General features: G+C 31.7%; 1 protein-coding gene across 4 annotated transcripts; it reads left to right on the plus strand.

Moving 5' to 3' along the window:
• Positions 1–4,479: 4,479 nt before the first annotated feature.
• On the plus strand, positions 4,480–24,535 carry LOC139521048 (V-type proton ATPase subunit B). 4 transcript variants are annotated; one of them, XM_071314276.1, is made up of 16 exons: positions 4,480–4,643; positions 14,204–14,259; positions 14,661–14,759; positions 15,645–15,738; positions 15,982–16,059; positions 16,586–16,725; positions 17,111–17,215; positions 17,461–17,558; positions 17,715–17,838; positions 18,116–18,266; positions 18,871–18,953; positions 20,105–20,209; positions 20,725–20,854; positions 21,610–22,394; positions 22,669–23,689; positions 23,740–24,535. In XM_071314276.1, the coding sequence occupies exons 1-14, from the start codon at positions 4,532–4,534 to the stop codon at positions 21,786–21,788; spliced, it is 1,554 nt and encodes a 517-aa protein (XP_071170377.1). In that variant the 5' UTR covers positions 4,480–4,531; the 3' UTR covers positions 21,789–22,394; positions 22,669–23,689; positions 23,740–24,535. The 4 variants fall into 4 exon arrangements, with proteins under 4 accessions (XP_071170377.1, XP_071170376.1, XP_071170380.1 ...); XM_071314275.1 differs by having other exon boundaries at positions 22,669–24,535; XM_071314279.1 differs by lacking the exons at positions 4,480–4,643; positions 14,204–14,259; positions 14,661–14,759 and adding an exon at positions 15,133–15,168.
• The last annotated feature ends 614 nt before the right edge of the window (positions 24,536–25,149 follow it).

Consider the following 25,149-nt stretch of genomic DNA (forward strand, 5'->3'; position numbering starts at 1 on the left):
TCTTAAGAGCCTGTGTCGCTCACCTTGGTCTATATGCATGTAAACCAAAGGACATAGATGGATTCATGACAAGATTGTGTTTTGTGATGTGTTTGTAGATCTTACCTTACTGAACATTCTTGCTACTTACAATTTTCTCTATCTGTAATGAACTTGGCCTTTTAGTTACAGAGGAAAATATTTTGTAAAAATTTACAAAAATTTACCAAATTAATGAAAATGGTTAAAAATGGACTATAAAAGGCAATAACTCCTAAAAGGGTCAACTGACAATTTTGGTCATGCATGTTGACTTATTTGTAGATCTAACTTTGCTGAACATTATTGCTGTTTACATATAAAAAAAATAGATGTGGTATGATTGACAACTGTCCACAAGAGACCAAAATGACACAGACGTTATCTCTATCTATAATAGTATTCAAGATAATAACAAAAAACGGCAAAATTTCCATAAACATTACCAATTGGGGACAGCAACCAAACAACCAGATATTCAATTCATCTGAAAATTTCAGGGCAGATATATATTGACTTGATAAACAATTTAATCCCTGGACAGATTTGCTCTAAATGCTTTGGTTTCAGAGTTATAAGCCAAAATCTACATTTTACCCCTATGTTCTATTTTTAGCCATGGCGGCCATCTTGGTTGGTTGGCTGGGTCACCGCACACAATCTTTAAACAAGACACCCTAGCTAATAATGATTGTGGCTAAGTTTAGTTAAATTTGGCCCAGTAGTTTCAGAGGAGAAGATTTTTGTAAAAGATTACAAAAATTGACTAAAATTGGTAAAACATGACTATAAAAGGCAAAAACTCCTTAAGGTGTCAACTGACCATTTTGGTCGTGTTGACTTATTTGTAGATCTACTTTGCGGAACATTATTGCTGTTTACAGTTTATAAAATTAAGAATGGAAATGGGGAATGTGTCAAAGAGACAACAACCCGACCATAGAAAAAACAACAGCAGAAGGTCACTAACAGGTCTTCAATGTAGCGAGACATTCCCGCACCCGGAGGCGTCCTTCAGCTGGCCCCTAAACAAATATATACTAGTTCAGTGATAATGAACGCCATACTAATTTCCGAATTGTACACAAGAAGCTGAAATAAAAAAATTACAAGACTAACAAAGGCCAGAGGCTCCTGACTTGGGACAGGCGCAAAAATGCGGCGGGGTTAAACATGTTTATGAGATCTCAACCCTCCCCCTATACCTCTAGCCAATGTAGAAAAGTAAATGCATAACAATACGCACATTTAAAATTAAATTCAAGAGAAGTCCGAGTCTGATGTCAGAAGATGACTGTAACCAAAGAAAATAAACAAAATGACAATAATACATAAATAACAACAGACTACTAGCAGTTAACTGACATGCCAGCTCCAGACTTCAATTAAACTGATTGAAAGATTATGATTTCATATCAGGCACAATCCTTCCCGTTAGGGGTTTAGTATCATAATATCATAACATATATGAGAAGAACATAACCCGTGTCATGCCAACAACTGTTTTTTTAATAAATGTGTTTAGTTCCGATGCAAAGACCCTATAAGTGAATCAATATTAACGCCAAAATAAGCAATCTTTAGTGACCTGACAACAGTACCGTAACTATATCCCTTCTTGATAAGTCTATTTAAAGGTTTTGTTAGTTTCTGAGGAGGTGAATACTGACATTTTTGTGCTTTATAAAGAATATTTCCATAAAAAATTGGATGTGAAATACCTGAACGTATAAGAAGTCTGCATGTTGAGCTATATTTACGAATGATGTCCTTATACAGATGATAAAATTTAGTAAATGTTTTGACTAGTTTGTGATATCGAAAACCCTGGTGTAATAATTTTTCAGTAATACATAAATTTCTCTCGTTAAAATCTAAAACATTGTTACATACACGAGCGAATCGTACAAGTTGAGATATATAAACACCGTAAGATGGTGACAATGGAACGTCACCATCTAAAAATGGATAATTAACGATACGAAATGAAAAATCATCTCTTTTATCATAAATTTTAGTATTAAGCTTTCCGTTAGTGATATAGATATCAAGATCGAGGAAAGGGCTGTGGTCATTGTTAGTATTAGCTTTAATTAAAGTAAGTTCAACAGGATAAATTTCTTTAGTATATTATACATACTGAAGTCGTCATTATTGAGAGCCAAAATGTCATCCAAATATCTAAAAGTATTATTAAATCTGTTTATGAGATGTTGTTTCGATGGGTCTTTGCTGATTTTTGTCATAAATTGTTGTATGATGTATCTGAAAAGTTCAGGGCAGATATAGCTTGACTTGATAAACAATATCACCCCATGTCAGATTTACTCTAAATGCTTTGGTTTCAGAGTTATAAGCCAAAAAAGTCTACATTTTACCCCTATGTTCTATTTTTAGCCATGGCGGCCATCTTTGTTGGTTGGTCGGGTCACCGGACACATTTTTTAAACTAGATACCCCAATAATGATTGTGGCCAAGTTTGGTTGTATATGGCCCAGTAGTTTCAGAGGAGAAGATTTTTGTAAAAGTTAACGACGACGGACGACGCACGCCAAGTGATGAGAAAAGCTCACTAGGCCCTTTGGGCCAGGTGCGCTAAAAATCAGTTAAACTTGAAGGCTTAACTCATCGGATGGATAAAAATACAAATACCCGTGACAAATACAAGTGGACGTGGCCGGGTACTTGTATATCCCGGACAACAACTAAAAGACACTAAGTACGGACCCGAGAGTACTCGCAGTTACTGACAGCTAGTTCAAAGCCACTAACAACTAATAAAAAATATCATGCATCTTAGACTAAATTATCAATAAGTACACATCCAACATCTGTGTATTCAAATGGATTTAGTGTACAGACGTCATAAACAGTCACTGAGAAAAAAACCATGCCTGACCTTGTGCAATGCCAATTTGACAAAATTAAACCAAACAGATGGCTGGTAAAATTATTTCACTTTCATTAATATGATTTTCCTAACACAAAAAAAAATCATATCTTAATTTTATTAATATCTATAATGCCCCTTTTGCCACGGTTAATAACCTTGAATATTAAAACAGTATATTCCTCAGATCCAGTAAAAGAAGGCCACTATAATATATAGATGTATAACCAATGACATATATTAGTAATATAAGCTACTTGGTTTTACTATTAACTTGGGGGGGGGGGGGGGGTGACAAAAAAAGGCAGGCTATTATGGTCAAAACTATGATAAAAAAAAAGGGGGCCCATTCCCCAAGCGGCTTATATAAAAAGGGTTATGGAGACTATGTTGAGAAATTATGTGGTCGAAATATCAAAAGTACAAATTAAACGTATAAATCCCAAATTTCAAATTTGGAGTATACGTAGTTATTCATGTTATTAATGCCCCCTCATTAATATATGTATTTCTAACAAGAAATCTTAAAAAATTAGGAATTAGTTCCCACCCTCTTTTGATTAAAAAGGGTAGATATTTCAGACCAAAAATTAAGAGAGAAAACAAAATATGCTTGAACGGCATTCAAATAGAGGATGAAAAACATTTCCTTATTTATTGCAAAAAAAAAATGAAAATTACAGAAAACAACTATTTAATAAACTAAATATTAATTCACAAGATCTGTGCCCTGAAAAAGTTATGAAAACCATTATAAGTTTACTTAACCCACAAAATAATAAATATTGATGATACAAAAAATATATGCCATTATACATACATACGTCAATAGTATGCTTTGAATCTTTGTAATTTTATTCATTTAACCTTTGATTTGATATTTTGTCATGCATACTATGTATTTATTTATCTGATGTAATATCATGTTAGGCAGCAACCATTTGATTTTCTGGGGGGGGGGGGGGGGGGGGGGGGGGGGCTATGGTTTTTTTTTGGAAAAAAAAGTTTGTTTCCAGTTTTTGGAGAAAAAAATAATTTGTTTTTGATTCTGAGAAAAAAAATTATTTGTTTCACCCCCAGCTGCCACTATATGTAATGCTAAAATTGAATGAAAAAAATTGTTTTCGACTTGTCGCGAAAAAAAATAGATTGTTTTTCGCCGTAGGCGAAAAAAAAAGTTTGTACAGAAAAAAAAACCATAGCCCCCCCCCCCCAGAAAATCAAATGGTTGCTGCCTTAATGTGGGGGAATTTAAGACATCATTATACTTGTATTGATTTTCCTGATTTAATAAAAACTTGAAAACTATTTTTACAAAATCCTTATAGCCTAATTATCCGGAAATATTAGCTGTTTGTTCGAGATCCGGTTTTAATAATTGTCCCCCTTTTCAATGCGCAATTTTCTTAGGATAAATGCTTCCTTTCGTCCTTATAAAGGAATTGCATTGTAATAGCATAAATCATTCCACAGTGAGACCAGAGATATAAGTTCAAAATAGATGTGACTCTTGAGATAAAATGTACTTTTCAAAATATTTATTTTATGGTACCCTTGATCAGACCAAGGATTGATGAGCACTTCCTCGTGATATCACATGACCGTTGAAAATATTGGTCAACATGGCGAAAACTATTGACATGAGTTCTTTCAACGGACCATTAAATGATGTTGCTGCACGAAAGATAAATCAACTTGCAGTTACAAGAGACTACATCTCTCAACCTAGGATAAGTAAGAATGTCATTCAAAACAACCCACTTATCTATTTGTTTTCTGGCTTCAACATGTAACCGGCAAATATTTTATCTGTTATATAAATCATTTGTATAGAAAATGTTTTTTTTTACATGTGGAGCAGAGGTTCAGAAGTTTTTATGGACCTCAGTGGTCATTTGGTCCAGATGTGTTCAAGCCTTACTGGTCCAGTCAGTGACTCCGTGTTTAAGCAGTCTATACACCTTATCGCCAATCCCCCCTGACCTGGCCGCTTGAACTTTTGACGCATACATCAATCACTTTTCCATTGTGGCGTCAGATATTTTGTTTTATGACGTCAAAATTTTACGGGAACCTGTGTGATGTCCGGTAATGGCGGACAAATAGCGATAAGGTGTATTATACATTATTCTGAGTATTCCATAAATTTCTACAATACAGGTACACTGACACTGGTCATTTGGTCCAGAAATTGATGAACTAAATGCACCAAACCATTTATTAGTGGAGAGTCAGTGCTACATGTTTGAGGGACCTTGGGAATAACTGTTAGAATACTAGTGTAGAGTATAGTGGACACCCTGGAATTTGCATACTACTTCTTCCTAGTAAGGGAAAGACTCTGCAGCCGTACATTTGTGTAGTGTGGAATATTCTAACATGTGACTAATGAATCCAGGGACAGCTTCTTAGAAAACTTGCGTGATGCCACAGCTCTTAGTGTTCCAGCTACATAGTTTTCGCAGGGCTGTATGCCAACCCAAATTCCTCATCACTTGTTGTCCGTGGTCATGGTCTGTAACTTTTACAAAAATCTTCTCCTCTGAAACTACGGCCCGTACAGGGTCAAATTTAACCAAACTTGGCCACAATCATCATTGGGGTATTTTGTTTTGAAAATGTGTCTGGTGACCCGGCCAACTAACCAAGATGGCCACCATGCCTAAAAATAAAACATAGGGGTAAAATGTATAATTTGGCTTATATCTATGAAACCAAAGCATTTAGAGCAAAAATGACAGGTTAAAATTGTTCATAAGGTCAACATCTATCTGCCCTGAAATTTTCAGACAAATCTGACAACCCGTTGTTGGGTTGCTGCCAATGAGTTAGTAATTTTTACAGAAATTTGGCAGATTTTTGCTATTATCTTAGATATACATGTACATGTATTATTGTTTCTAATTATATCTAATACTGTGAATTATGATTTTAACCTTATTTTACATGATTTCCAATTTGAAAGCATCAGTAAATACATGTGAGCGACACCGGCTCTTGAGAGCCTCTAGTTATGATTCCCTGTACATGTTATTTTTAAGACTCTCAGTCCTTTTTTCGCAAGTCATGGCTTTATTGTGGTATTATTTTGATAAAAATTCTATAAATCTACCTGAATCCATGTTTCTGAGAAGTTTATGACCCTTAGCTAGAATTAAAATTTACAGCAGGTTTTATAAGTCAGTCAGGGGTACTACTTGCACAAGTTTTTAGTTACGTGAAGAAGTAAAAAAAAATATACTGTAAGTTGTGATTAACAGGTGATCTGCTTACATGTATAGCCATCATATTGGTCACTTATCTATTTATTTATTATTTAATATTCATTTAATAATCTCATAATTATCATAATTGACCATTTTCCCAGTAAAATCAGTCAGTGTGCATTGGAATTTCAATATTTCTCAAACAACTTCAAGGTGATTTTGTAGTTTTGTGAATTGAACAAAATTGTTTTCTCTGGACAGTTCACATTATGATTTAAAAACTTCTCAAATGATTACTATTTGGATTTCGTTTGACAAACATATGAAGGTATTTTTGTCATAGTTTGGATATCTTTTCATCAAAATCTGTCTACAATTTTCTTGAAAAAGATAAAACTTCATTCGAAATGTTCAAAAATGTATTTAAGGTACAATGCACAATTTCATTTATTATGTTTATGCTGTGATTCCTGGTTTTATAAAAAGGAAACCAACTTTTATTGATCAGGAACATGAGGAATGTACCCTGAAAATAATTGAAGTGAAATTTGAAACCAGATTTTTTTATCCTTGGTCTATCATAAGCCTTCAAACTATTGATGTAATCATGGTTATACAAGTTCTGACACCTTTATTGTAGTTATCCTAAAATATCCATATTTTGACTAAAAAATATAGATGCTACATGTATCTTAAAAGTTTAAATTGCAAAATGACCAGTACACAAGATCTTTTAACCTGGACAATTACAAAAAATATCTGTCTACTAGTCTTGGAGTTATTGCTCATGAATTATTTCTTCATTCATATGTTTTACATTCTTATTCTGTCATTTTGAAAACTGCTAAACATATAAACTGCAAAAATGATCAGTATTACAATATCTATGCTCTCTAAAATTCAGAACATTTTTGTCGAGCCTGCAACTTCACTTGCAGAAAGCTTGACATAGGTATAGTGATCTGGATAACGGTGGTGAAAATTTATATTATGATTATGACTTTCAGCATAAAAAAAGAAAGCTCGACATAGGGATATTGAGCCATTATTTTTTACGGTGGTGTTAGCTAACTTCTTAAAAGCTTTATATTTTAGAGGATCTGACCTTGATCTCATTTTCATGGTTCAGTGCACGTGGTCATACATGTAGTTCAGTTTTTGTGTTTTGGTCTGTTTTTCTTATACTGTATGCAAAAGCTCTACTATATTTGGTGTATGAAATGATTGTTAAATAAGATAAGATAAGATTTATTTTATTAAAGCGTTACCATCTATTACAGTATCTATATACACATAACGTCATAAGAACCAAACATTTAGTAAAAGGATGCCAGCCGAAAACGACTTATGAGACACAAACATCTAATACATACATAAAAGGACAAATTTGTTACATTTAAAAATTATTTCGTAAATTAAAAAAGCTAAAACATATATAGTTTCTTGATTACATGTTTTCGTTGATAAAATATATAATAAAGGGAACAAGCTAAAAGAGGAACCATATTCTCATTACACATTAGATAACGAAGTATTTCAATATCACATTAATACTCAAAATCAACATTTAAAAGACAGGCTTTGGCATATGGGGCAATATGCGCAATTGTTTCTACATAGGCGGTAATGGTAACGTTTTCTTCTGTTGCTCAGCCCATATCATAAACTTGTATATGTATGATGGCTTGTTTCGAAGCTGAGACATTTTTACACATGTGGTTAAATTTTCGGGGTACGAAGTGTGATTAATTTTTCCGTAAATTAGCAAACCCCGAGTATCCTTTTGCGATGTGGCTCCTCATGGTAAAAAATCCCATTTTTGACACAATAAGTTCTTTAAAAATTTAATACTTTGAACACATTTAATGGCTCCATAGCTTTTACACATTTATTCTGTGTTCCCTTACTTTCTAAATTAACACAAATGGTTCAGCTCAGTCATTTGTTTATCATAGAAATGTGTCAAATATCACTACACAGAAATTTTTTGTTTACACATGACTTTTGAGTTCCTCATTTCAAGGCGCATTAGGGATATTGTCCCATATTGAAATCCATAGTTCTGATTTTTCCAAATATTTTTAGGTGATCTTCATCGGTATGACATTCTGAATAAATCTGTGTATTTTTGTCCATTTCTGAAAAAAAATAAAGTCGTTTCAGCACTATATGGCAATGACACTTTTATCGCTATATTCATTTATTTTTAATACAATGTGTATGTATAATTAATTTCTCCCAGTATACCTTCACTATTCAAAACAAGGACAAAACTTCTGATGATAACCTTAAATTACAATACACAGACCCTGTTAAAGCATTCCATAACATTTTCTTGTGTCTAAAAGTGCATTTTGACAGAGAAATTATGCAAAAATGTAGATTTTATAAAAAAAAAACCCACCAAAATAATTATTCTTACTGGTGGACATCTGGTATCTAATACTGTGGAAACCACTCGAAACTACTGAGAAATTCATTCTTATCATGTAATTAGAGTGCAATGAAGTGCAAATTTATAAAACTTGTCCTTTCACATAATTCTATTTGAGAAAAAAAGGCTTTTTACATGTATTTCAGTAAAAACTTTTATCAGTGAGAAATCCACATGAGGTTTTAAAGGAAACATTGTGACATCACATGTATTATGGCGTCATTAAATAACAACAGATCAAAATAGTGCTAAATATAGTTTGCAGTGTTACATGGGAAACAGTTGCCGCAAGATTTAACTCGAAATATCGAGTCGAAAAGATCAGTAACCAAGCCTTTTCATTTAATATCAAGACCATAGCAACAGTTTTCATATTAGCATATTTCTAACATACCGACTGTAATTTCAATTGCACAAATACCATAAATAAATAATTTAGAGCTTGCCTAATAAAACAAAATGCTTACCAGTTATTCAGGACTTTTTAAAACCTTTAGTTTGCCATCTCGTGTAAAAAAGTAATGATATGTCTGGAACTGAAATAAGACAAAAAAATTTACTCAGGTTGTGTTATCATTTAATTTAAATACATAAGTATTATTGAGAGAGAAAAATCTAAATTTTGAAAGTTTTATCGCAAAGAAAGAAAAAAGCTTCTCCCTTGTTGGTTAGCCACCTTCATTTAAACCGTTTATATTAGAAGCAATGAGTAGTAGCTAACTAGCTTAATAGTTGAATAGCAATATTGTTTTCAAGAAGGTTTGACCCTCCCCCCTTTTCACTGAGAAATGTCAATATCTAGTGTTTTGTTCGTGTGTATTAAAAATAGTAATTCATGATTTTCTTAATACATGTACATGTTTGTTTTCTGTTTATTTGCATATGATATCTACTGACCAGGGTCAAATCATTGGATAAAAGCACATGTGATGATGTATCTCACTTTACTCGTGTGAAGTGTGTTATCTCCCTTGATTGTCAGTTATTCCTTTAGACTAGAGTGATAATTACATAACCAAGACTATATTGTGTCATGTTTACTTACAATTTAATAATATAACATGTAAGTTATTTCTTGCCTTTTTCAATTAAATAAACAATTCCTTTCGGATCTCTCGGGGGTAAACAAAGTTATGATTGTGCCTAAAAAAAGTGTTCAGCCCCGTGCCAGTAATGCATTTTAAAAGCGAAAATTTCATTGCCTTTTGGCTGATCTTTATCAATAATATTTATCATAAGCTGTTTATGATAACTAGGTATAAATAAAAAAATACTAACCATCATTTTCACAATTTTCTGTGGTGTACAAGGTGAAATCATCTTAAGATATCTCTGGATCTTTTGTTAGAAGATGGGGCAATATGCGCAATTGTTTCTACATAGGCGGTAATGGTAACGTTTTCTTCTGTTGCTCAGCCCATATCATAAACTTGTATATGTATGATGGCTTGTTTCGAAGCTGAGACATTTTTACACATGTGGTTAAATTTTCGGGGTACGAAGTGTGATTAATTTTTCCGTAAATTAGCAAACCTCGAGTATCCTTTTGCGATGTGGCTCCTCATGGTAAAAAATCCCATTTTTGACACAATAAGTTCTTTAAAAATTTAATACTTTGAACACATTTAATGGCTCCATAGCTTTTACACATTTATTCTGTGTTCCCTTACTTTCTAAATTAACACAAATGGTTCAGCTCAGTCATTTGTTTATCATAGAAATGTGTCAAATATCACTACACAGAGATTTTTTGTTTACACGTGACTTTTGAGTTCCTCATTTCAAGGCGCATTAGGGATATTGTCCCATATAATTCATGTCTGATATCAGAGTAAAAACAACAATTAAAAACAAAGTGTTTTTCGTCTTCAATTTGGCCACTATCACAAAAAATACACAAGGCCAAAAAAATTCTACCCTATTTTAAGCGCCCACCCTAAGCAATTTTATTTCCGTCGTAAAGTAAAAAATAAACTGAACTCGTGTTGAAAGTGAAAACAGTGTTGCCTGATACATCCCAATGTTCATAATCATGAAAATGATAGCTGTTTTAAGGAAATTCGTCACTCGTGTGATGAAATAAACATTTTGCCGTCATTTTTTTCCAATCAATAACAAAGGGAAATAATCCAATCATTAAAACTACGGGTAAACTCTGCCCATGATCAACTCCGACCACGACAAGATGAAACCACACACTCAAAATCATGTCACAAAAAATAAAATAAAATGAAAATACCGACCTACCTACCCTATTTTTTTAAAGCAGACATATGTATATTTTTTTTGGCCTAAACGGTCTTGTAGAGGTTCTGGTGGTCTAGCATATTGACCTGTTTCAACTCTTAGTTGTAACGAACCAGCTCTGAAAAGTTTGTAAGGTGTACGTGTCTAGCTGGAAGGTGTCTTCTGACCTTGACTTCATTTTCATGGTTCAGTGGTCAAAGTTAAGTTTTTGAGTTTTTGTCTTTTTTTCTAATACTATATATGCAATAGGTCAACTATATTTGGTGTATGGACATATTTTATGATCTATATGTTAGTCATGCAGGTTTTATTGACCGGATTTTTGTGACAAAAATGTCGGTTATTGATTTGGGGATGTACGGCGGGCGGGCGGCAATCAAATGTTGTCCGTGCATTAACTCATGAACCATTCAACCAAAGCTTTTAAAATTTTAATATGTTATTACTGACAACTATACGAAGGTCAAGTTCAATAATGGCGATTTTGACTTTTACCGTTCAGGAGTTATGGTTCTTGAAAGGCAGCAATCAAATGTTGTCCGTGCATTAACTCATGAACTGTTCAACCAAAGCTTTTAAAATTTTAATATGTTATTACTGACAACTATACAGAGGTCAAGTTCAATAATGGCGATTTTGACTTTTACCGTTCAGGAGTTATGGTTCTTGAAAGATTGAAAAATGGAGTTTTCAGTCGTGTCCGTGCGTTTACTCATGAACTGTTCTACCAAAGCTTGCGAAATTTTAATATGCTGTTACTGATGACAGAGTGGAGGTCAAGTTAAATAATGATGATTTTGACTTTTACCGTTCAGGAGTTATGGTTCTTGAAAGATTGAAAAATGGAGTTTCCAGTCGTGTCCGTGCATTTATGCATGAACTGTTCTACCAAAGCTTGCGAAATTTTAATATGCTGTTACTGATGACAAAATGGAGGTCAAGTTCAATAATGACGATTTTGACTTTTACCGTTCAGGAGTTATGGTTCTTGAAAGATTGAAAAATGGTGTTTCCCGTCGTGTCCGTGCATGTTCTCATGAACCATTCAACCAAAGCTTTTGAAATTTTAATATGTTGTTACTGATGACAAAATAAAGGTCAAGTTCCATAATGACGATTTTGACTTTTACTGTTCAGGAGTTATGGTTCTTAAAAGATCGTAAAATGGTGTTTCCATTCACGTTGTTGCATTTACTCATGAACCATTCAATCTAAGCTTTTCAAATATTATTATTTCAAAATGTTGATACTGATGACAAAATAGAGGTCAAATTTGATATTGATGATTTTCACTTTCACCATTCATCAGTAATGGTTCTTGTGATATTGCCAGGACACAAATAAATGTAAATAAATCCGGTTTGCTGTCGTTGTGACAGCCTCTTGTTTGACCTTGACCTCATTTTCATGGTTCATTGCTCAGTTTTAAGTTTTTGTGTTTTGGTCTGTTTTTCTTAAAATATAAGCAAAAGGTCAACTATTTGTTGTATGAAAAATTGTTAGCTGTACATGTCTGCCTGGCTTGGTTCATCTGACCTTGACCTCATTTTCATGACTCATTGGTCAATGTTTATTTTTTTTTGGTTAATGTCAGGTTTACATGTATGTGACAGTTGAAATAAAGCTTTATATTTAGGACCATCAACATAATATCAATGATTAATAAAGAAGGCGAAACATTTCAGCGTGTGCACTCTTGTTACCATAGAACCTTTAAAAAGCAAAAATGATCAGCAGGACAAGATCTATAAATTAAATATGGCATTGTCAGTTCAAAGAGTTATTGCCCCTTTAATCACGATGATTTACCAAAAAGTGGTCATTGTGGAATAAGCAGGTTAGTGACACAGGCTCTTTAGAGCCTTAAGAGTTTACAAAACAAAAACAGAACGGTTCTATAAATTAATAAAAGTATTTATTAATCTTTTTGCTATGCAGTAATTACTGTACATGTTTAACGTGCACATGTTTAAGTTACAGTATTGCATTTTATTTTGGTTGTGATTTTAAACTTTAAAATGAAAGACAAAATGGTCACATCTTTATTTAAACATTGACTTTTCCAATGCTGTCTTTCTACATCATGTACATGTGACAGTTGCATGCAAATTGAGTTCTCTTTACTCCCAAGCTATTGATTATGAATCAAGCAAATAGTTGTATAGACTTAAATACAGACAAGGAATATTGATCCCAGTACAGCATCCATTGATTTCTGTCCTATTGATTGGACAGTTTATGTTTTGTTAGAACAACCATACAATCATGACAGACCATTAATTAGTGATTGTTTCCTGACTTGTTTAGAAATTTATTGACTGTTTCTCTCTTACTGACTTGGTATTTTGATGGTAGGAGTGATGGATGATAGGAAACAGATTCAATGATTTATTCTAGATTGAATTTCATTAATTTCCGGTGCTAAAAAATATCTTGTCATTAGACAAGTTTCTTTTTGAATTGTATTCATGTGCAAATGATGTGCAGTGCAGTGTGAAATATGTGATTAAGTCAATAACATTAAATTCATGATTTAAATGACAGTACCTTTCTGTTTGAGAAATGTCTTTAATTTGATCATCCTGAACATGCATGAAATATTTGAAGCTGGATCAGATAAGCAACCAACAATCAATCACTGTTTTATTTGATTTCATCATTTGAATGGCAATCAAGAATGTGTAACACATTCCTGACATTACCAATTAATAGTATTATACCCCCTTTTCCAGGAAAACCAATTCATTTGCTATAGCACAGAAGGTCAACTAGAACTAGCGGAAAATATCTAGATTTGTATTCTGTATAACATGAATACTTTTATGACATTACATTACCTATGACAAGTATGATGCCAAAGAAAATTGTGGTTTTCATAGTTCCTTTCTTTGCACTTGGCATACATTGAAAAATGATGTGCTTTTGATATGCATTTTAAAATTTGCAATTAAGAGGGTACCCAACATTTTGACTATAATAGATTTGGCTCATTAAATTATCATCAATTTTGACAAACTATTTTCTTTGACTTGTTGACAAAAAGTATGAAAATTTCAAGAATTTTGAACCATACTTTATCCTAGAGACTTAAACCCTGATCTTGATGTATACTTTATAACTTATAAGTTATAATGTCAGAGGTAAAATTATTAACACCTCTTATGCTATATATTTGGATAAAATGTAGGTTATGATGTTGAGCCAAATATTTACATTGTGTCTATTGGATAAAAAAATTTAAATGTGGACATGTGTTGTTGAGCTTGCATTTGGTCGCTGTCACATTAAGGAATACTCTCAAATTCTCAATCACCTTTGATTTAAAATTCAGTTTCTTTTTTACTATCAGAAAAAGACAGTAGTTGGTCTGTAACATGTGTGCTGATTATTTATTTTATTTATTTCAGCATATAAAACCGTGTCAGGTGTAAATGGACCTTTGGTTATCCTGGATGATGTAAAGGTAAGTTATACAAATCAGTTCAGCAAAAGCTAAAGAAACAGATATAGTTAAAGTGGACTAATTAGAATTACTGTGGCATTTGAGTAATCTCATTATATTTTTCTTTGACAAAACACATATATTTGATAAAAAAGGAATGATTTTTTGTGGATCCAGGATGTGCATGTGTTTGATTGGTATTTTAACTTCCTGTGGCACGTATTGTATTAATAATTGTTAAGATACTTTTTGATTTCTTTTAAAACCATATTTTTGAAAGCAAAATATTTACACTAGTTATGCTTATGATTTGCAATATGTCACACATTATGATAATCGCAAGTGTCTACAGGGTGTAAAGGGAAAGTATTTTGACAGTTATTCATTCTTAGTCTATGCATAATATTTTTGTTTTGTTTCAGTTTGCCAAGTTTGCAGAAATTGTACATTTAACATTAGCAGATGGAACTGTCAGAAGTGGACAAGTTCTGGAAGTCTCTGGCTCTAAAGCCATTGTTCAGGTAAACTATCTAATGTTCTGGAAGTGTCTGGCTCTAAAGCCATTGTTCAGGTACATTTTGAACCATCTAAAGTTCTGGAAGTGCCTGGCTCTGAAGCCATTGTTCAGGTAAACTATCTCAAGTTCTGGAAGTGTCTGGTTCTAAAGCCATTGTTCAGGTATAAAACTATCTAAAGTTCTGGAAGTGTCTGGCTCTAAAGCATGGTTCAGGTAAACTATCTAAAGTTCTGGAAGTGTCTGGCTCTAAAGCCATTGTTCAGGTGAATTATCTTAAGTTCTGGAAGTGTCTGGCTCTAAAGCCATTGTTCAGGTGAATTATCTTAAGTTCTGGAAGTGTCTGGCTCTAAAGCCATTGTTCAGGTGAATTATCTTACGTTCTGGAAGTGTCTGGCTCTAAAGCCATTGTTCAGGTAAATTTTTCTCTTACATTGAATACAATTCTCTGGTTATGAAACTATTTCTAACATGAAAAAAGTCATTTATAAGACAAGGCCTATCGTTTAACAGTAAGAAACCCTGATTTTTATACAAATAAAATAAAATATATGAAAAAAATGAATCTTCCAGAACTTGAGGAATAAATCAATATAGTTCAATTGATGTTATAAAGGTTAAAGCTTTGTTCATTACTAAAATTCATGACCTTTGGGTCTATTTTAGAAAAATTAAAGTTTTCCAAATGGGAAAGTTATTAAAAAATGTGCCACTCCTTTTCACCAGATTGACAGTGACCCTAGTTCCACATAATCAGGAATATCTGGTTTGAATTTATACATACTGAGGCAGTGTAACTACCATTACTACTTTAGCTCTTTCCACAATGTATGTGAATCTACATAAAGCTGTTTTTAAATTAGTTTTGAACCTTTTTACTTATATTTTGTAGGTATTTGAAGGAACCTCGGGAATTGATGCCAAACATACATTATGTGAATTTACAGGAGATATTCTTAGAACTCCCGTATCAGAAGACATGTTGGGTAAGACTGATAACATTAGAGTACAACATTGCTTTACTGAGAAATAGATTGATGCAGAAGCTTTAACCTTAATATAGAAATATTAAAAGTACACATGTACAATTGTTTAGCCTATAGCTAGTATTTGAGGTGAAACTTAGAATTTCAAAGATTAAATAAAAATTAACAACAGAGGCTATAAAGCTATTTGATATTGAACAAACATTTCTTATGTATATGTTTATCATTTTATGTTTTTTTCAGGTCGTGTATTCAATGGTTCAGGTAAACCTATAGATAGAGGACCACCAGTATTAGCAGAGGACTTCTTGGATATTCAAGGTAAAAACCTTTAGTTTTATTAGTTAATGAAAATGAAAACTACAGAATGTTAGACATCTTAACAGATTTTATATGAAAGTATGATTTGAGAAAGTCACTATTCATATTCAATGAAACTAGATTTTTAATTGCTTTTCTCATTACCCAAGATAAAAAGAAGAGAATGTCAAAGCCCAAGTATTATTATTTTGAACCCCCTGTAACCACTTCCAAATTATAGTGAATCTGCTTCCTAAGTAAAAATTGTATACATTCACAACCAAGGGTATATGTAAAGTAAGTAATATCAGTAAATCCCCAAGAATATCAAGAAAGAATATGAAGTAACCAAACAATCTACCAGCATGTAAAATGAAATCGTGTTGGAAAAGCACAACTAATTATAAACATTTAAACATATAAAATGATTTATATTTTTGACTATACATATATTTTAGGACACACTATGAATCCCTGGTCTTGTATTTACCTATATTTTGAATCCATGATCACTGTTTATACTATATTATTTTGCTTTTTATTTTAGGACAACCTATCAATCCCTGGTCTCGTATTTACCCAGAGGAAATGATCCAGACAGGTATATCAGCTATAGATGGTATGAACAGTATTGCCAGAGGACAGAAAATTCCTATCTTCTCTGCTGCTGGTTTACCTCATAATGAAGTAAGAGTCACATTGAATGCTTTCTATGACATTGTTTTTAATGTTAGGGGTAATTTATAAGTAAATTAACAGATTTAGAAATGAACAGGGAATATTTTTTTTAGAATTGAATGTTATATAATTGAGCAGAAAACAAGCAAAAGAAATCAAATACAGTTTAATATATTTATTTTTTTCTTATTTCTGGGCTTTAGGAGCTTAAGGGGGAGACAACTCGAACTCCAAAGAAAATTTACAAGTCTATGATTATTTGATATAGTTATAAATATGACAATCAGTTTGCCTTTCAGTTCTAAGTTTAAAGTTGTTAAATTTGCAAACTTTCTTATTATAACTTTATTTAGCTGCATAGTATCATGTGTATTTGTTATAATGGCTTTTATAGATTGCTGCACAGATTTGTAGACAGGGTGGTCTTGTCAAAGTTCCAGGGAAAAGTGTATTAGATGATCACGATGACAACTTTGCTATTGTGTTTGCAGCTATGGGTGTAAGTATTATATCTGATATACAAACTCATTACTTGATTTTAGCTGAAAATGGAAATGTAGAGATAACACCAATTGCTTTTTCAAGTATTGTGAGAATATAGATATATGAAGTTTTTTTATGAAGCTTATTTTCAGGCTCTAACATGTCTAATGTTGATGTCATTCAATAGAAACAAAAAAAGAAATGATCTATAAACACTATGAGATTATTTTTAATTTTGAAATTTCATTCAATGTCTTTTAGGTCAATATGGAAACTGCTAGATTTTTCAAACAAGATTTTGAAGAGAATGGTTCTATGGAAAATGTGTGTCTTTTCTTGAACTTGGCTAATGATCCAACGTAAGTACTTAATAAAGCTGTATTCAAATGAGAACAAATCATTTAAACAAAAACACTGAAAGGTTGAAAATGGAAATAATACTTTTTGATATTTTGACAAACAATGGAAATTGTTACAGTTGCCTATAACCAAAACTTTTTATTGTCTTATTTTAGAATTGAACGTATCATCACTCCTAGAATTGCTTTGACAACAGCAGAATTTTTAGCTTACCAATGTGAGAAACACGTTTTGGTCATTTTAACAGACATGAGCTCTTATGCTGATGCTTTGAGAGAGGTTGGTTTTCTACATTCAGTTTGAACTCAACATTAATGAATTTAATTGGTATTAAGTTTATTCATGTCATAAAAAAATCAATGAACAAAAGTTAAATATATGTGGACTTATCAATTTGATATAAACTCATCAAAGCTACCAGGCTTATAAACTTTTCAATATGAAAATATAAAAATTTGCTCATGAAATGTAAAAAACGAAGAATATTTTTATGTTACTAGTATACAAGTTCTTATGTTGTTGTTTTATTTTAATCAATCTTTTTTGTATTTTACAGGTATCAGCTGCCAGAGAAGAGGTACCAGGTCGTCGTGGTTTCCCAGGTTACATGTACACAGATTTAGCTACTATTTATGAAAGAGCTGGTCGTGTTGAGGGACGTAATGGTTCCATTACACAGATTCCTATCTTAACTATGCCTAACGATGGTAATTTATCATTGTTTACAATTATATCAAGGGAGATAACTTGAGACCTACAGATGTTTATCAACAATATTAATAGTATTAAATTAGAAGGAACATGGAAAAATATAAAAACCATAATAAAGATTTCAAACCTGCTTTCACATTTACCAACTGGCAAGATAATTTTTATCAATTTTTTACCACTAAAAGCAGACAACACATTTGCCACTTGAAAGTTGTGATTTCCAGAAGTCAGTGAAAAGTCAATTTTCAACTATTCCAATTTTTTAAAAGAAATGTAGTGAAGGAATATTTTTTATTATTGACAAGTTACACAAAAATAGAAAAAAAAGACAAGATTTGTTTGCCAGACTTTCATAGATGACCTCAAATTCTGTACTTCATTCCAACAAAAATGAAAAATAAACAAAATAAACAACACACCATAGTTTATAGATCAGTGTATTTGAAATTGCTTTAAAAAATGAACTAAATGGAAGATTCCTATGAACAATTTTTAAAATGAAAATTTTGTAAAAACCAGTTCTAAAATTAAACTCAAACAAACACAATGAAGATCAGTTTGTGGTAATACACTAATTGTTTACCATTTATAATTGTACAGATATTACCCATCCTATTCCTGATTTAACTGGTTATATCACAGAAGGACAGATCTATGTAGACAGACAATTACATAATAGACAGGTTTGTTATCTCTATTGTCTAATAAGTAATTGTTAATGTATACTTTAGATTAATATTTATAAGACACCAATCTTCATGGATTCCATTGGTAAAGGTAAACCATAAATTTAAAAATTCAATGCAGTGTTTTTTGTATGCAGACTATGGCAAAATAACGAAATCAAATATCCTGGAAAATACAATATTTTGCAATTCACAAAAAATTGTATCCATGAGATTAAGAAAATGGCATTCAATGTTATTATGCCCCACCTAAGATAGTAGAGGGGCATTATGTTTTCTGGTCTGTGCGTCCGTCTGTCCGTTCGTTCGTCCGTCCGTTGTCCGTCCGTCTGTCCCGCTTCAGGTTAAAGTTTTTGGTCAAGGTAGTTTTTGATGAAGTTTAAGTCTAATCGACTTCAAACTTAGTACACATGTCCCCTATTATATGATCTTTCTAATTTTAATGCCAAATTAGAGTTTTTACCCCAATTTCACGGTCCACTGAACATGGAAAATGATAGTGCGAGTGGGGCATTCGTGTACTGAGGACACATTCTTGTTTTTGTCTATTTTTGAATTATATTTTGCAAAAATTTTAACATGTTATTGAAAATATATATTTTTTCTTTTAACAACTTCAAAGCTTGTTGCATTATTTTTCTTGTAATATTAGTGTCTGCATTTAACAAGAAACTCTTGAAATCTCCAGATAAACTTGCAAATTTTCTTTTCTGCCGCGGCGCTTCCTCTTTGTTTGTTATGAGTGTTGTCATGAATCTTAATTTTGCAAGATTGTATTTTATATTGACCGTCAGTATACATGTAAATAGAAACATAACATAGCGTCAATATACTTAAAGATAAAACAAGGCTTTGGATAAGTGAAATAACCTTTCAAACACATGATTGTGATATCCAATGAAAACAGTAGAATGTAGCACCATATGTAATATATACATATATTTATCAGTGTTTAGCATGATTTGATAGGTCATTTATTTATCAAGCGTGATTCAATTCTAACAGTATTTAATTAGAAAACATATTTACAAAAAGAATAATATCAACAATTAACTATTTCACAGAATATAATGTGATACTAGTTATAGCCATTTGAAAAATATGCTAAACTTATAGTTTAAATCCCAAACTAATGTTTACCATTTCAGATCTATCCACCAATCAACGTATTACCTTCACTATCCAGATTAATGAAGTCAGCTATTGGAGAAGGCATGACAAGAGAAGATCACTCTGATGTTTCTAATCAATTGGTAAGTAACTGTTTAAAATACCAGTTAAAAAAGACTGCGCCTTAAATATATATTTTTTTCTCCGAAGTGTCATTTCATTTCTGCCTAATGGGGTTGTATGCATTTTGAAAAGAAAAGTAACAGAAATTTCTTGTTTTGTCTAATCAGCAGCGTACCATTTGCATAATGTATACAGTAATCATGCCTTGTGTTTTTGTCAAACAATTTTTTTTAGGGTTTGTAACTTGGACAGTTTCATCCTTTGATTCATGATACTGTAAATTCAGAAATTATTGTTTATATTCTTTAGAATAATGTAGCTGAGTGAATATTACAATAAGAAGAACACCCATTCAACATCTCATACATGTATTTGTAGTTTTCTGTACGCATGTATTGCTTTTAATCGACAGTGGAATGCTTTTTGAGAAAGGTTGTAAATTGTCCATTCTTCTTAAAAAAAAGCATTAAAAAATGTGCTTATTGCAAAATAATCAACATTTTTATTGATATGTATTTTAATCAATCCTTTTCAGTATGCTTGTTATGCTATTGGTAAAGACGTACAAGCTATGAAGGCTGTCGTAGGAGAGGAGGCTTTAACTCCAGAAGATTTGTTGTATTTAGAATTTTTAACCAAATTTGAGAAGAATTTTATATCACAGGGTAAGTGACATATAACATATTGACTTGACACGCTAGAACTTTTAAAGTTTCAAATTTTTTTTCACCTCTCAAACCAAACTAAATGGTAAAAATATAGTCTTGCTCAATTATATTTCTGGAGGAAATTACAGAAGGGGAGAGTTCTGTGATCACTGTATGAAACAGAACAATTCTGACACTATTGTATAATCTATCATAATTGATGAATACGCACGAAAGGAGCTATGAAGACGTCATAGTATTTTCATGGAAACAAATTGCTTACTTAATCCAAAGTAAGGGGAGGTAACAAAGGGAATCATAAAATTGTTACGGTTTAAATGGATTTTTTTATACTTGACAATGAATGCATTTTCACTATCATTATGAAAATAAGGAGATGTGGAATGCCAACTATCCACCCAAGTCTTAATAATGACGTTGGTGTAAGCAACTTTTGTTGATTTTAGTACAATATTTATCTTTAAATCAAGCATTTTGTACATTATTTTGTCACCAAATTACTACTAGAAAGTTTGTAATTTTATAGTGGAAGTTTATCATGCAAAACAGCTATAGTTTACAAGGTTGGATACAAACCAGAATTTGTTATGTGCAATCATCTATAAATTCTCTAAACTGTTTCCGTAAATCTTATTTTGTAATATATACAAATAGACGAGGTATTTCTTGTTTTAAAGAAGAAATGAATTTTAGAATTTGTAGTAATACACATGTTATACAAAGAATACATTTATCTTTTTTTGTCATTTCAGGTCATTACGAAAACAGAACAATTTTTGAATCTCTAGATATTGGATGGCAATTGTTGCGTATTTTCCCAAAAGAAATGTTAAAACGTATTCCACAGTCAACTTTGGCAAAATATTATCCAAGAGACACACAAAAATCAGCAGGGGCAGCGGCCCATCCAGATCAAAGCACACAATTATAAGATTTACTGTAAACTTAGACATCTTATTAATAATACATTCCCAGAAATTAGAGTCCAAGTGGACCGTCAGAACCTTTTTTGTATTTACAGTATAACAAGAGGTTCTAGATGTGATTTCTTTCATGACAAAGATATATTGTAAAGTGGTATATGTTGGCCGATTTTAAATTTTGCTATTACTAGAGCTATACCAGATCATAAAACTTGAGTTTTCACATTCTACAAACTGGTTTTGATCTTTAGAAGGGTAATATTTAAGTGAGGTCATATTTACCAGTAATTATCACAAATTAAAAAAATAAACACCTCACGAAAAATTTCCACTTTACAGTATGGTCTTATTAATATATATATTTGGAAAACATATTAAACTAAACACATTATTATGTCCTGCTTTGTAATTATTTCAATTCTGTCTCAAAATAAATCAGTTATAAGGGTATTTTTGTTGCGGGTGATTTAAGTAGATTCTAGGTAGATGTTATAATGAAATTATGTTGTAATCTATATAAACAGATAATGTAAAGAATATGATAGTGATAAATAAATTCATTGTGGACTTGAGTAAAATGTATTTGTTTCATCTGTTATTTATTGGTAGGTTTGGTATAATTATAGATTATCGTTGATCATCTCAACGAGATTACTTTTCTCGCTTGAGCTGGTACAGCGAAAGTGAGAAAAGCAATCGAGTTGAGATGACCAATGATAATCTGTTTATCGCTATTTTACCTATGACGACGTTGTCAATTTCATGTCAATTTCGTTAGCAACGCCACGTGGCCTCCTTAGTTTCTAGCGATAACTTTTCCATCTCAAGCGAGAAGCACGATATGAAAATTATCACATAAAAAGATCAAAGGAAAAATGCACAAAATAGCGATAATATATTTTATTAGAATTTCTAGTCATCATTTGAATATCTTTAATGAAGAATTAAAGCACTATGCTGATTGTCTTTATAGGAAACTTAGAATTTAAGAAGAAGAAAAAAAATTAAAGAATTGTATACTTGCATGAAACTTTTGCTTTTGTTTATATATATATATATTATTACTTTATCTAATGTTCAGAAAAAGTCAAATGTTCCACTGTAAAGGTATACTCAAAAATAGCAAATTAAAAAAGAGATATTACATATTTTTTCTGTAGATATATAAATATAGAAATTACAAAACCTCAATATTGAAACAGTCAATCAAATAAATTTCTGCTCTATTTCTGGCTTATTAACAATAGTAATTTAACAACTGTATTTTGTTGGGGGTTGATACAAGGATAAATTGACATTGAACTCTAAGTCAATATACCACTTTGAGTTTGATATGGTCTTGTATCAACCTCATATAAAGGATATCATTTTAAAACATATTTCTTGAAAATATTTTCTTGCATCAAGGATTATAGAAGTTATTGTATATGAATTGGAACATGATTTCAGGAGATATGAAGTTATGTAAAATGTTCTGTTCTGTTATGTTATTCAATCTATAAAGTTTGAAGTTTTAGTCCCAGAAAACACTTAGCATATTGTTCATAACCAATCAGTTAATATAAACACATTGCAAACTAGAAGAAAAAAACCAAAAGTTATTTAAGCATTTAGATCTTGAAACAAATACAACTATTCTGATTATCTTGTAATACAAGTTTTAGAGAGAATAGTATTATCTAGTTTTGTGTGTAACAAGTCTGGTGCATTAATTCTACCTTATGACTTGCATCTCTTGTTCATAAACTAATATTCAGCATTGTCCCAAAGTTTCAAACATAGCCTAATTGATTTTAATAAAAACTATACATTATAAAACATATAGATAGTTGTAAGTAATTTATGTATGCTGCCAAGTTGTGTGCCAGACTTAAATAGATAAGAGCTCTATATTGAGAGTAGTGTGTTAATATATTCAGATTAGTGTATTTAAAATTGATTTTAAAACTAAATTATTACATATATTTCATTGTGAATGTAGGCCCTTTAAAACAAGGTTAATTACTACAATTTGTGCTGTTACTAATTTATGTGTGTTCATCAGTAGCATTTTAATAATTTGAACAGTAATGTAGCACACAATTTCTGTAGAGGAAATTTTACTTTTGTTGTCTGTAAGAGGCAAACATTTGAATTGCCAATCTGGCCATTTTATTAATTTTCATGATAATTAAGTTGACACACATGAAACGACACGAGTGTGTATAATACCATGACATTTCAAGGGTAATATTCTACAAAAATATAACGTTATTCATTATTTAAATGACAATATTAAACAATCAGAGTTCGCCATAGACTGGTACCAGTAGTGCTAGGTTAATGTATTTGGATGTGTAGTTAGTGTGTTACACATAAATGTCTGTGATTATAACATTATATATATATCTTAACATAAAATGATAAACTGTCAAGTTATTTTTACAACTGTGCATTGTTCATACACGAAAACTATTCAAAAGCATTAAGCTTTTAAGAAAGGTATTGGTTCAAGAGGTTGTCATAAGAGTCTTGATATTGAACTATTTCATATAACATATGTATTTATAATTCTTGCTAAATTGCTTGTTCTTTAACTTTATTAAACAGTGGTTTTCAGTATTGATTTCATAATGTGCAATTAATATCATGATCAGAATAATGCAACAGTTGTAAGATTCTACCTGAAAAGTTTTCATTTTATTCAGCATTCATTTATTTGCATGTAATGGAGGAGAATATGTACGATTGAATAAAAAAACATATGTACATGCAATGCTTTTATTTCTATCTGTTAAAACTGTAGTCTGTTTTTATACAAATAAGAGAAATCCGTGAAACAACAACAAAAAAAAAACAACAAAAACATGTGTACATGCAATGCTTTTATTTCTTAATGTTAAAACTGTAGTCTGTAAAATATCTGGTTTGGATCTTCCATACACTGTATTGGTTACCTAAAAGTGTCCTGAGAAATAACGATATATTGCTGGGTCTTCCAAGTGCTTAACAATACCTCTTTCTGAATTATTAACATCAATTGTATCAGCAATCAAAGCCAGGCTTCAAAGTTATTGTAAAACTATCTATTCTAGAGGTGGCATCAATCAGATATGATACTTAAATTTCAAAGATCTTTTAAATACACACAATTTAAAAGAGGGGCGAAAGATACCAGAGGGACAGTAAAACTCATAGATCGAAAATATTCTGACAACTCTCTGGCTTATAAAGACTAATAGACAAATAATAGTGCACAAGACAAAACATAGAAAACTAAAGACTAAGCAACACGAACCCAACAAGAAACTGAAGTGATCTCAGGTGCTCAGGAAGGGTAAGCAGATCCTACTCCACATGTGGCTTCCGTCGTGTTGCTCATGGTATTAC

This window comes from Mytilus edulis, chromosome 4 (genome assembly GCF_963676685.1).
Source record: "Mytilus edulis chromosome 4, xbMytEdul2.2, whole genome shotgun sequence".
NCBI classification, from domain to species: Eukaryota; Metazoa; Mollusca; class Bivalvia; order Mytilida; family Mytilidae; genus Mytilus; species Mytilus edulis.